The sequence below is a fragment of the Mastomys coucha genome, unplaced genomic scaffold, assembly GCF_008632895.1.
Source record: "Mastomys coucha isolate ucsf_1 unplaced genomic scaffold, UCSF_Mcou_1 pScaffold15, whole genome shotgun sequence".
NCBI lineage: Eukaryota > Metazoa > Chordata > Mammalia > Rodentia > Muridae > Mastomys > Mastomys coucha.
Window position 1 is genome coordinate 22,905,650 of NW_022196897.1, and position 13,717 is coordinate 22,919,366.

Sequence of the window (13,717 nt, forward strand, 5' to 3'; positions counted from 1 at the left end):
TCTATGGAAACTCTTGCTATTCTGGCTAACCTCTGGGGTGACTTGCTTTTGTGTCTCCCCTCTGCTTTGAAGACCCTCGTGCCTCCTCACCTCCCTAGGTCCCTACATCCTTCTCTCAGCTATGGACAACACCTTGAGCTCCCTTTACATTTATGGACAGAATTACATATCCCACTGCTGCATGCGTGTATGCCTTTGGTTTTGTTTCCTGTTTCTCAACATAAGATTATTAGATCATTTTAGTGCTGTAGAGAGAAACATCCAGGCCCCGTGTTTTTCAGACTATCAAAGAGGAGTTTAATCTACCAGTTAGGAGCAAAGCTGTGTCTAGAACTTGGGTCTTCATATTCTTCACCATCTGTGGGTAGGGTAGCCCACACACAAGAGCTTCCTGGAGCCCTGTCAAGTCCTTGGCATTGTGCCAGACACTGGAAAATAAGGTGGAGAGAATGCTTTCAGACTTTGCCTATCAGGAGCCATTTTGCCCCTTCTCTGAAGCAGAGGAAAAAAATAAAGGAAAGTCTGCTTGTCAGGCAGAGTCAAGGCAGGTCAGGACCTGTTGGCAGACTTCCCTGCATGCTGAGGCATGGACCAATCAGAGGGGTGCACCTGAGGTGCAAGGCTAGGGGCTGAAGAGTCTATTACTCTTGATGGAAAGAGCAGAGGCCTTTGGGATGGGAACGAATATCTTGTGTACATTTAAGCAAACTGTTTCTGTTAGCTTGTGGCCTTGTTTCTCACGATGCTGTAAAATATATAAAGCCTAAGAGAATTAAACTCGAGGCTGCCACAGCACTGACTGGACAGCCCTTCCGATGTCTAACCTTTGTCTCTAACCTTTGTTTCTTTCCCATCTTTCCTATAATCAGCCTCATGTCCCCCTCAGAGGAACTTTGTACCTTTGTACCGGCTAGACCAGTACACTTGCCTATGCGGACCTCATAATAGAGTCAGGCTGGCGCATGCTACACAATTCTATATGATTAAATCACGGCAGGTGTGCAAGAGCCTTGGAGGAAGAGTGCAGGCTGAGTCTGGAGTGTCACAAAATGTGACCATAAAGGAAGCGTGCTCAGAAGGTGTAGGGGTAGAGGAGGAGCTGACACACACTATCAACAGTTCAGCTGCATTTGGGGCTTCATCTGGCCTATTTGCCACCACACTTGGGGACAGAAGCCTAACAGCCTGGAGGCCATGGGCTCAGGGCCTCTCTACCCTCAGCAAGGAGAGGCAGGAGCCAGGCACAGGCTGGAGCCCTTCCACTCTTGCTTGGCATCGTGGTCGCATGCTGGGCAGTGACACCAGAAGTTCCTGGACGTAGAAAAGTCTGTGCCTATACTGAGACACGCTATGAAGCCTTGCCAGTTTCACAGATGTGGTCCTGAAAGGCAGATTCCCTTTGTTCTCATTACCTGTTTGCAAGTGCTTCTTATGTTAATTCAGAGGGACTAGTTAGCCTAGGCTTTAAGAAAGTCTGGTTACATCTGCGAAAATCAAGCAGTGCAAGCAGTGGGCTGCAGGGAGTGTAGACCTGGGATACTGTGGGGTTTTGTTTTATGTTTTGGAGCCTCCATTTTGGCAACTCTAAGATGATGATTATGAGCATCCTTGTACTGTGTGGGACTCTCGAGCCACTGAATGGGGGTATCTACTCGAACTCCTAAGATCTGAAGTGCGACACACAATGTCACTTGAAATCTAACCTCTGTGTGAGTCATTTGTATACTGCAGAGACTGAGGATCCAAGAGAGACTAGGTCCAGGCCAGAATGCCAGTCTCCCAAGTCTTGGTTTCCTCTCCCGGGGCTTTTGCATTGGGGTCTGCCTTCTGGTAGAGCAATTATTGGCAAGAGTAAGTTTCAGGGGAAATGGATACTGGGAGGGAGAGGCAGCTGGGAGAGCAAAAGGCTTTCCTGTCAGGGGCACAGAGAAAGCAAGAGTAGGGAACAACTCCCCTGCCTGCTCAGAAGGCCAGGTACTGGGGGTGGCCTACCAGGGTCAAGGTCCTCTACTGACAGGTCCCTCTCGTCCCTCGGGTGTGCCTGAAGCTGAGCCAGCATGAAATAACACCATTTTCAATACAGCTGAGTGCAGAGGCAAGCTTTTACAGAATTTTCTGTCCTTGGTATTTTTCTTTCAAGCAAGGCCATGTTTTGATAAGGGGCTACAATTTCAGTGGATCTCTTCTTCCGGCCCCAAACAAACACTCCTGACTGCTAACTTTACAGACTTGTTCCAGTTTATTGGTGCTGATGTCCAGTAGCCTTGGGGGACCTGACTTCACCTCCCCACAAGGCTATAGCATTTCACAAAGTCGTAACTCCTCAGCTTGTGCTTTACTATAAAGAAAGTGGATCGGATTCTGGGATCGGTTTCCAAGCGAGCCCGGCTCCCAGGGGAAGGAGCAACGCCACCCGCAGGAGTTCTCAGGTAGGCTGTGCAGCGGAACTTCCTCAGGCATTTTCACAGCCGTTTAAAAAAATGTCTTCAGCAAAGTCATCCAAATTAGCTACAAATGCTTGACAGGACGGACACGTGGTGTCTGTGGGCCAATACTCAATCCAGGTGGAGGAATCTAGAGGGTATATATAACTAGCAAGGCAAAATGGAGACAGTGTTGGTATTGGTAATGGTGCAGAAGTGTTCCATACTTAATGGTAATGTGTGTGTGTGTGTGTGTGTGTGTGTGTGTGTGTGTGCACATGGAAGCCAGAGGTGAACCTTGGGTGTTGTTCCTCATGCACTGTCTACATTTGTTTTTTTTTTTTTGAGACAAAGCTTCTTACTGGCCTAGTAACTGTCTCTTACCAGTAGGTGAGGTGGCCTGACATGTAAGCCTAGGGATCCACCAGTCTCTCCAGCACTGAGATTACAAATGTGCACCACTAACCTTGTTTGCCTTTTTTTTTTAACTGATTATTATTTATTTAATGTGTGTGGCTGTTTTGTCTGCCTGTATGTTTGTGCACCACACATGATGCCTGGTGCCTCTGGAGCCCCGAAGACAGCATACAATCCCCTGGAATTGGAGTTCCAGGTTATTGTAAGCCATCATATGAGTGCTGGGAGTCGAACCTGGAGCCTCTGGAAGAACAGCCTGTGATTTCAATCAGCCAGAGGATGTGGACATGTATTCTCAATTCCCCATCAGGTTCTTGGATGGTTAATCCCTCAGTCAAGGCTTTAGGTACAGTGATGGTGGCCAATAATACTCCTAATGATTTGTTGGTTGAAATTAAGGTACCAATGGAACTCGAATGTATTAAAGGACAGTCAAGCTGGAGAGGAGATCAACGCTGGTGACTTACTTGAAACTGAAATTGTGTTTGATCTGCAGAGCCTCTTTGCCCATGATTAAATACTGCTTCCCTTTCACCAGGCCGGCGTTGGTACAGCTAATCTTCTTAATGAAGGTGACCTCAGAGTCCTTCTCAGCAGCAGCTTCCCCTGAGACACACACACAAGGCTTATCACAGTCACATTAATCTTAGTTATGACCTCTCCTGAGTGGCTCCGATCCTCAGAGAGGTGACTGCTGCTGAAGGTGTTCTACTCCTGTGGCTGACTGAGACTCTGGAGCCAGACTGTCTCAGTTGAAGCCCAGCAGTGCTGGTCCCCACTGTGTGGCTCTGGCCACCGATTTATGCAGCCTGTGGTAAGGCCTCAGGCCCTCTTCTGAATGCTGGCTCGGTATTACTCCTGAACTCCTAGGGAGGCTGAATGGGCTATACCATGGGAAAAGTGCCGAGAGCAAGGCAAGAGCCATGGGGTGGTACAGTTTCTCGAAGACCCAGGACCGCTGTTCAAGAGCTGCGCATTCCTTATCTCTATGTGTTATGTACCTAATTAACAAAGCATTTGGTAGCTGGAGGAGGCCAGCTTCCTAGAAAGGCATATGGTGTGAAGGGATTGCAAATTTAAGGGAAGATAACTTTGGGATTCCTAAGGGACTCAGAAGTAGCCATGACTTGATACTTCTGCCCAGAACACAGTCCTCCCCATGTTTGGCCTGTCGAGTTTCACGTGTGTCTAAGCCTACCTCCACATCAGAGCATCAGCCCCTTCCTTGTTCACTTCCATTGTAATAGTAACAGAGACTGAATTTGGGGTCTTGAATAGGTTAAGTAAGCATTCTAGCACTATACCCCAGCCCCCCTACTTCTTTTATATCTTTATACCTCAATCTAATCTTCCTCTACCTCCCCCTCCCCTCCCTCCTCCTCTCCTTCTCTGTCTTTCTCCAAGAACAAAGTGTTTTCTAACTTGAAATTCTTGACAGAATTTACCAAGAAGATACATGTCAATAAAAATGCATTTTGATTCAGACTTACAATCCTGGAAAATTCATATTCACTGAAATCAGAGATTGGTTATTTGGAAGATATCAATAGGGTGGTAAGCTTAAGTTATTTAATAAATCACTTATTCCATTTTAAATGTTTTAAGGTCCAGTAAGATGGCTCAGCAGGGAAAGGTACTTGGTTCCAACCTTGATGAGCTGAGCTCAATGCCCAGGTGCCACATGGCAGAAGGAGAAAGCCAGATCCTGCAAGTTGCCCTGTGACCTTCCCCATGCATACCATAGATACCCGCACATGCACACAGGAGTAATTGTGATTTAAAAGGGTGTTTTAAGTAACATAAAGTGAAACTCTGAAGGCGAAAGGTGGTTATGGCTTTTGCTGACATACAGAGCATTTGCTGAAGTCCGTGATCAGAGGATTCAGAGAGACGGAAGGTTCATGAAGGTGAGACCTCTGCTCCTGTCATCAAGTCATCTCCCCTGTGTCTGATACAATGCCTGGTTCATACGGCACACTAAGTGTTCAAAGAAAGGAGGAGTTCTCACCTGTTTTGTAAATATCCAGAAGAGTCGCAGTGTACTTGACAAAAATGTTTTCTTCAGTGGCCGACGTGATCCTGACCTTATAAGCTGGCAAAAACAAACCAGGATGAAGTGAACACAGTGGAATGCCATCCGCAGTGGAAGCCAGGGCTTGCCATCAGGTGAGGGATGACGATGGCAGCTGTCAAGGGTGCCCTGAAGTAGCTCTCATTCATTCCAAGGATCTTCCCAACCCCCCTCAGCCAAATTGCTAGATTAAAAAAAATGATGACGGATTCAAAGGAAAGAAATACAGAAAGGGGCTGGAGAGATGGCCCAGCAGTTAAGAGTACTGATTGCTTGTCCAGAGGTCCTGAGTTCAATCCCCAGCAACCATATGGTGGCTCACAACCATCTGTAATTGGGTCTGATGTCCCATTCTGGTGTGTCTGAAGACAGCTACAGTGTACTCATATACATAAAATAAATAAAAAGAAGTACAGAAAGAATCCAGAGTCCATTCTGACATCAGTAATTGTACTGAGAAGATTCTCTAGGGAGCAATGCACCAACATCAGGACCAGGTTCACTTAAGTTATTTAATAAATAACTTCCTGTCTCTTATGTCCCTCATGGCCTTGAGCAAACATTTAATACCCTTGATGTGATTAGATACATTGATCAAGGCCACTCATAGCAGAAAGAACAGCTTATGGCTTCAGAGAGTTAGGACTCATGATAGCTGAACACAAGATGACAGAACTGCTGTGAGCTTATATCTTGACCCTCCAGGTGGAGGGAGGTAGAGAGGGAGGGATGGAGGGAGGGGACTGGGAATAAATAGCATGGACTTTTGAAACTAAACCTCACAGCCCACCCCCAGTGAGACATCTCTGTCCCAAACAGGTCTACCAACTGTGGATCAAGAATTCAAATGTATGAGCCTATGGAGGCCATCCTCATTCAAGATAACACAAGGACTTAATTCTCTCAGGGACTTGAGACAGCCTGCTACTGTACATGGAAACTTAGATCTGAGCTATGGACAATAAGAAATAAGGAGAGTCTCAAGCACAAATGACTACTCTACACACATCAAAAAATCATTTAGTAGTCTTCTTTGCTTTAAAGAGACATTTTTTTTTTTAAAAAAAAAAGACTTTTATTTATTATATGTAAGTACACTGTAGCTGTCTTCAGACACCCCAGAAGAGGGCATCAGATCTCATTACAGATGGTTGTGAGCCACCATGTGGTTGCTGGGATTTGAACTCAGGACCTTTGGGTTGAAGAGCAGTCAGTGCTCTTAACCACTGAGCCATCTCTCCAGCCCCTTAAAGAGACATTTAAAGTAGTAATCTTTTTTTTCTCCCCTGCTCTATTCACTGTAAGAACACACAGCTCAAATCTTAAGACTCTGTGGTTTTTCTCTCCCTCTCTATCTCTGTCTATCTTTCTTTCTTACTTTTTTAAATTATGTGTATTTTAAATTTTAAATTTTATTTTATTTTAAAAAATTTAAAAATATTTTTAAATTACCCATTTGTCTATGTTAAGTTTGTGTTAGTGTCTAGGTAAGATACTAAGACCTAGATAGGGGCTGGAGAGATGGCTCAGCAGTTAAGAGTACTGACTGCTCTTCCAGAGGTCCTGAGTTCAACTCCTAACAACTACATGGTGACTCACAATCATCTGTAATGAGATACAATGCCCTCTTCTGGTATGTCTGACAATTACAGTGTACTTATATAAATAAAATAGCGTACTTATGTAAATAAAATAAATAAATCTGAAAAAAAATAAGAGATCTAGATGGAATGTTAAGGCCTAGGTAACTGTTACCTGGCTAGCCTGACATTTTCTGCTGTTACTAATATTACAAGGAAACTTTCTCATATGATGTTTCTGTTGTTACTAGGAAATTTTCTCATGCCCAAGTTGATTACACATCCTGTTATAGTCTGTTCTCTTAGAAACCAATCAAGATAGAAGTTAGTAGAACTGCTTTGTATAGTACCCACAATAAGTTTGGATCTGAACCAACCATACAGTAGTACTCCCTGCACCTGTGTGTAAGCTTTTATGATATTTGTTTTTATAACCTTCCCCTGGGATGGACCCCAACACAAGAGAGACATCTGCACTTATTTAGAATAAGACTTCCATCTTGAGTAGGGGTCAGGTAAAGTTTAAATTCCCAAGGCCTCCCTGGAAACTGACATCCTACTTGGCAAAAAAGAGACATGTACATGGGTAATATCATGGTTGACAAGTTAAGAAAGGAATGCTAGATAAGTCCCATCCTGGTGGACAAGACATGAACGTTAGACAAGGCAAGCCTCCTGCCACAGTTAAATACCCCAACCAATGGGAGCAAGATAAGTGTACAACATGTTTCTAAGGAAGTCCCCTATCCCTAAATTGTTACTGGTAGGATAACTTGGCATAGATTTTTGTAAAGCTCAGGCTTAAAAAGCCCTCAAGAAGCTTGACTCAAGGTCATGGTTCAGCTCATGAGCCTGAAACATGGCCCCGATCTATCAACCAGTCTTGGGGTGTGGTGGTCAATAAGCCACCCTATTTGACTGAGATTGGTGTTTGTGCAGTGATTCTCGGATGCCAATAGTTTGTGCACATGTATGCAGGTGCTCATGGAGGCCAGAAGCTGGATCTCTGGAGATGGAGTTATAGGTAGTTGTGAGCTGCTCAACATGGGTGCTGGGAGTTAAATTCTATAGGGACAATCTCTTATGTACTGTCTGGAAACATCACCTGTCAATAAAACCTGATGGCCTATTAGCAGTAGGCAGGAAGTAGAAGGTGGGAGTTCTGGTAGAAAGATTAGAACTCTGGGAGATAGTTAGAGGTGGGAGATTCATCCCAGATGCTGAGGAAATTGGACTAATGAAATGCAGGAGGGGTAGCTAGCAATGTGGAAGACAGAATAGTTTAAATAGGTTATAGAAGTTATCAGCTAGTCAGGAAATGAGCCAAAGCTTATGGTCTAGGCTCTTATTCATAAATAAATAAACCTCCCAATTGTTACTCAGGAATTGGAGCATACATGGAAAACCAGAGGTTACAAAACTCAGCTCCTATGGAAGAGCAGTACACATGCCTAACCACAGAGCCATGCCTTAAGTCCCAATGTCTGTGGTTTTTCAAAAGCTTTCTTGGAATAAGTGTAATACCTCTATTCAAACAAGGGACCTGAAGGAAGGTGATATCCACATAGTGCCACGAGTGTGCATTGTCTCAGCTCTCTAATTGAATACGCACTGATGACATTTCATGTTTAAAAGAGCTCTGTTGATTATGTGCACTCACCATATGCAATCTCTGGCTTACAGGCTGTTTCTTTCCTGGTGTCTGCAGAGATAGTCAGGTCCAGTTCCGCCTGCAGTTGCCCACAGTCAGCTGGAGTGTGTGGGGAGGGAAGAGAGTTAGGCTAGCCTACTGAAGCAGGCATTCTCTGTGGGAGTGGACAGTCTCTAATGAGTCCTGAGACACTCTGGGATCATTTATACAAACTTCATATTCCTAAGACCTGTCCATTTTATTCTCTTCGATGAAATGAAACATTGTAAAACGAAAGTGAAACCGGCTGACCACAATCTTGAACATGGACTTATGGTTGTACGGTTATTTCTTCCACAGCCAGCTCTTCAGAAATGCGCACCCTTCCCTTGAAGGAAGGGGGTAGGCAGTAACTTTGCATTTTCAGAGTATAATGGAACATAAAATGATTCCCCAGAATTAAAAGAGAGAGAAAAAGACCTGGTGGCCAAGCCCTACCTCTGTCCACTTTGGCTATTGTCCTTTGCAAAAAAAAAAAAAAAAAAAAGGTAGGTGAAAGTAAAAAGGAAAGCACATTGTGTCCCCTGGTCCCCTAATAGGCATGTGGGTGGCCTTTGTCTGTTCTTGAACAGTGTCCCACCCAGGTGTTTGAGAACTGTAAGGAATTGTCACTTTTCAGTCAGCTGTAATTATGTATCTACTTCAGAGAAAGGATTGTTTGACTCAACAGCTTTACCCTCAGACAGGCAAAGGCAGACTGAGCAGGCGCTTACCTTCAACACATTTGCAAGTTGCTCCTTCACAGACTCTCTGAAGCCGGGTGTCAGAAGTGCTATAAATCATAGTGCACTGCTTATCTGTGAGGACAGAGACATGGGTACAGGAAGCGGTTGGGCTGAAACATAGTATTTATTGGCCACTGAGTCTCTTACGAGGGCCTCAGAGATGGTCTCTGAAAGGGCTGCAGGCCCAAGGAGGTTAAATTATGAATGAGCTATCCTGAGGAAGACCCCTCCCGCTTTGTTATTTTGGCTCTGTGCTCAGAATTTTACTGTTCAATAGTCATTTCTTAGAATGAAGGTATTTTATGCTCCAAAGAATGAGAAGAAAGTAAATTATATTATTCCAGGGTCTTTAGAAGGAATTACAGTTATTTAGGAATTATAATTATTCAGGCATGCGCACAAACACACACATGCACACACTCAAGAGACATGTGTGATATATACATATACACACATATATGCATATATATGAGAAGAGAGACTAGCTGTGTTCTATATAATTTCAGAGGACAAAACTAGGGCCAGCATTTGTTCCATTTAAGGATTTTCTAACAAACAGAACTGCCCAAAGTGGATAAAAAGCTGTGTGTGATCCCTCATAAGGAGCTGAACTGAGTTCACATGTACCTGATGCTACGGTATGTACCAAGGGCATGAACATGAACATATGTCAGGGACTGGTGGGAATGGCATAAAACCATGTAATTTCAGTGCAAGGTGGCAACTGTTGATTTGTGCCAACTGTGAGAATACAGAAAGGGTGGGGGTCTTTCTGGGAGGATGAAAAAAAATTGGAACAGTAGTCGAGCTTCTTTAGAGAGGAGAGATTCAAGGGATACAGTCAGTGACTACCACAAAGGAACCTGAACCAAAGCATTTTAATGTCGAGGGTGACACAGGGAAAACGTTTGGTTGTGTAAAAAAGGAAGAAGCTGAAATGTGAGCTGATTGGGTTGATTAACAAAGTCACGTGAATGCAGAACTTAAAAATGAATGTACAGGTTGGACTTTAAGAAATGCAGTCTGTAAGACGTGCGGGCCTCCTTGCATTTCTAAGTTACAGGAAGACGGCAGTAGGGTCTTCTGGGAAACTGTAGAGTAGATCAGAGCCAGTTACCTGGTCTATGATACTCGTACACTGTGAAGGTAGCCGGATTCAGAAACCCAACTCGGAAAAGTTCAAATATTCGGAACCGGACACAAAGGAAATCTCTGGAGGGGATCTGTTTGACAAAGTCAAGGTTTTAAGGAAGGCTTGGGGAAGAGGTATTCAGGATGCTTCAGCCTGTGAAGATGTGGTGCTAAGGTGCGGGTGCCGGGAGGCGGAGCTTACCGAATTCAGTTGCAGAATGACATGGCCATCTTTGATCTGGTAATCAGTTAGGAGTTGATCCACTCCTTCCACAAGCTAAGGAAGAAAGTGGGGAGAGGAGTTTGAATTTACTTTTCTCGTCTTTGTGTTTAATTACACTTCCCTGTTGATGGAATATGAAGCTCCACCATAGCCCACTACTCTGAGCAGGATGATTCCTTGATCTGGACTGAGCGAATCGCTGCACATGCTGCCGCTTCGTTATCGTAAGTCAAATCACAGTCACATATTTGTTTTAGAAAGACTATTTTGGGTGGCTTTATGAAAGTGAGATACTGAAGTGAAAGAATAGAAGCTTGCCCATAAAACAACATAGGAAAGACACCCAAGCATTCAGGACATCTCAAAGGGAACACTTGCAGCGCGTAAGTCTTCTTCGTTTGCTCCGATTCCAGTCGGCAGTGATATATCCATTACCGCATGGGAGGACCCAGATGCTGACTCCTCCTTGCTGGGCTTGTAGCTTAAAATAAATCAGAGATTGAAAGATGGATTAAATAAATGATAAGATTCTTTAAGAAAAGGCCCCATTACTTAGCAGCCTTTATTTACTTATTTATATTTTTTGAGACAGGGTCTCACTGTGTATGTAGCCATTGTCTGTCCTGAAGCTCCCTATGTAGATCAGGCTAGTCTCAAGCTCACTGAGATCTACCTGCCTCTGCCTCCCTAAGTGATGAGATTAAAGGCGTGTACCACTACACTTGTTATCAGCTTTTAACATTTACATTTGGGTCTATGTATTAAGATATATGGGTCAGACCCCAAGAGCTTTAGTTTGCAGAAGATCTTGGAGCTATCTATCCTCATGCACATTGCCCATCTGGAGCATAGAAATCTCGCACTCCATGACAACAGATGAAACTGGAGCCAGAGTTTGGCACTCAGTCAGGGTTATACAGCTGGTTCATGTAGAGCAGTGGATGAATCCAGGCTTCTTGATTTTTATTCTAGTTTTTCTAACAGACTCCTTCCAAGGTAAAATATTAGTTGTATATTAGAAAGAGACCTGAAACCCTAAAGCTAGCCCTAAAGCTAGCCCTAACCCTGAGAATAGATCGGAAGAAAACAGCAGTTCCTTCCTGTGCCTGTCAGATTGTGCATGGTGATACTCTTGTCTGTTTTTTAGGTTCTTGGGCATGGGACCCCACGAAAAAAATAACACTCCAAAGATCATTGTCTAGGAATTTGGCTAGTTTGAAGTTAAGAACAGGCAAAGTGGATAAAATCAAAATTCTCTCTCTCTCTCTCTCTCTCTCTCTCTCTCTCTCTCTCTCTCTCTCTCTCTCTCCCTGGAAGAAGATTAGCCAATCTAGGTCATGTCCAGTCTCACTGAGCAATGTCCACAAATCATTTTCTCATTTTCCAGAAGTATGAATACATTTTTTAAGGTTTATTTTACTTATTATATATCTAAGTACACTGTAGCTGTCTTCAGACACCCCAGAAGAAGGCATCAGATCTCATTATGGATAGTTGTGAGCCACCATGTGGTTGCTGGGATTTGAACTCAGGACCTTCGGAAGGGCAGTCAATGTTCTTAACCACGGAGCCATCTCTCCAGCCCATGAACAGATGTTTTAAACCATCTTTTTTACTCTTGGGCGTGGAGGGCAGACGCTCAGTGCTACCAGCAAGCTGAGTCAGAGAACTGAGGAGAAAGGGGACTGGAGTAGAGGCAGGGAAAGCAGGGAGAGAGCCAGCGACACAAGGTGACCCTAGGTCTCAGCCTCACCTCAGGAGAGTCAAAAGCATCTGCATGCAGGAGCTTGGGCTCAGGAGAGCAGGCTGAAGAGACAGTTCACAATTAATTTCACCCTAAGGAACCGTCTTGGGAAGCAGGTGATTAGGGAGCAGCAGCGGTTCGAAAGTGCATCTTTTCCTCAGCCTCCCCATGCAGAACATGCAGAACAGCTCTTATTAGGAATTTAAAAAAAATCTCATTTACCACAATAAGTAACGGCACAAAAAAAAAAATCCCTGATTCATAAAGATGTAACTCCATCCCCACCAAAGGAGTCATTTAGAAGGGACACCTCAGCATCCCCTTAACTGGGCAGGGAAGCAGGGATTTCTGCCTCACAGATGCAAAAGGACTCCAGGGTAGAGAGTGTCTGTGAAAAGGCCAGTGGAGCTTGATGACTGGTTGCCATGGGGACTGTTTCAATCGTGGAACAGAAACCCTTCCTTCAAGGAGCCCTTTGCTTGGCTGCCAAACCCAGCAATCTTCCCCTAGAAATGAAATCCTTCCAGCCCCCTCCACTTTTCTTTATGAGTCTAACAAGAGGTTGAAAAGAAAGAAAGAAAGGAGGGAGGGAAGGAAGAAAGCAAGTCATACGAAAGGTCTCTGAACGCGAGGCTATGCTGGCAATTTTTTAATCAGGAGAGAATATTTGAAGCAAAGAATGTCTTTAATGAATAAGAACTGCTTAGTTACTTCGGAATCTACCCAACCTAACTTCAGTGTCACAGAGCCAAAAGCAACTTTTACCTGCCTTTTTTAGAACCATCTGTCCTTAATTCATAAAATAAATAAATAAATAAATAAATATCCCCAACCAAACCAAGACAACTCCAAAAGACATGCCATGTAGTCTCCTTTTGTGTGTTGACCGTCAGCATCAGGCATCTTGCCAAGAACGTCACAGGAATGACACCTTTTTGTGTCCAGCAGGGTCGGGGACAGACAATCAAAATTGGCAGGAACTCAGAGGTAGGACAGCTCAATGTGCTTTATAGGAAAGGTCCAGAGAACGAACTGCTCTGCTGAGGATTATTTGAGTGTATGTGGGTGTATATATGTTATTTGGAGGCATTCACTGGACTCACAAGACACTTTATAAAGGTAAGATGAAGAGATGAGCAGGTGTAATGATGACAAGGATCTAATTCAGAGTGAGTCAGGATGCTGCCTAGCAGCAATAGGGAACTAACAGTGTAACCAGTTTAGGGTTTTTGCATTTAGCCAGCACATGGTTTGACATCAACAGTTCTCAATGCTAGCAGCATCAGATAGGGCTGAGCCTTGAGTGTTTCTGAAGTTTCTGACCTGAGTGTGCAGCCTGAGCTGAGAGCAGCTGGCTGTAAGGACCAAAGTTTTGCTGGTGAATGAGATATCTTTCCCTCTGAGGACATGATCCACATATGAGCAACCTTCTGTATTTTCTTTCCCTAATAATTTTATCAGGTCTCTACCATTCTGAAAGATCGCCAAAGGTTATTATATATACTATTTGAATCAGAAGACAAAAAATAAAACAGAACAAAACAAAACAAAAAAACCCAGAAGAGATGACATAGGAGCAAACCTGAAGCTGCCTTCTAGAATAAGCAGCTATTTAAGAATTCCTACTGTATTCTACACTTAAAAACAAACAACTGGCCAGGCGGTGGTGGTATACAACTTTAATCCCAGCACTCATGAGGCAGAGGCAGGTGG

At 44.0% G+C, this 13,717-nt stretch overlaps 1 protein-coding gene across 1 annotated transcript in view; it reads right to left on the reverse strand.

The window, feature by feature from the left end:
- Positions 1-2,088: 2,088 nt before the first annotated feature.
- Positions 2,089-13,717, reverse strand: part of LOC116090054 (complement C5) — a 73,910-nt gene continuing 62,281 nt past the window's right edge. The window contains exons 34-41 of the mRNA XM_031369972.1: positions 10,639-10,741; positions 10,240-10,314; positions 10,024-10,129; positions 8,895-8,978; positions 8,152-8,241; positions 4,849-4,932; positions 3,308-3,446; positions 2,089-2,591 (exon numbers count right to left, since the gene is read on the reverse strand). Of these exons, the coding sequence (XP_031225832.1) occupies positions 2,453-2,591; positions 3,308-3,446; positions 4,849-4,932; positions 8,152-8,241; positions 8,895-8,978; positions 10,024-10,129; positions 10,240-10,314; positions 10,639-10,741 (820 nt within the window). The 3' untranslated portion in view covers positions 2,089-2,452. The remainder of the gene's footprint in view (positions 2,592-3,307; positions 3,447-4,848; positions 4,933-8,151; positions 8,242-8,894; positions 8,979-10,023; positions 10,130-10,239; positions 10,315-10,638; positions 10,742-13,717) is intronic.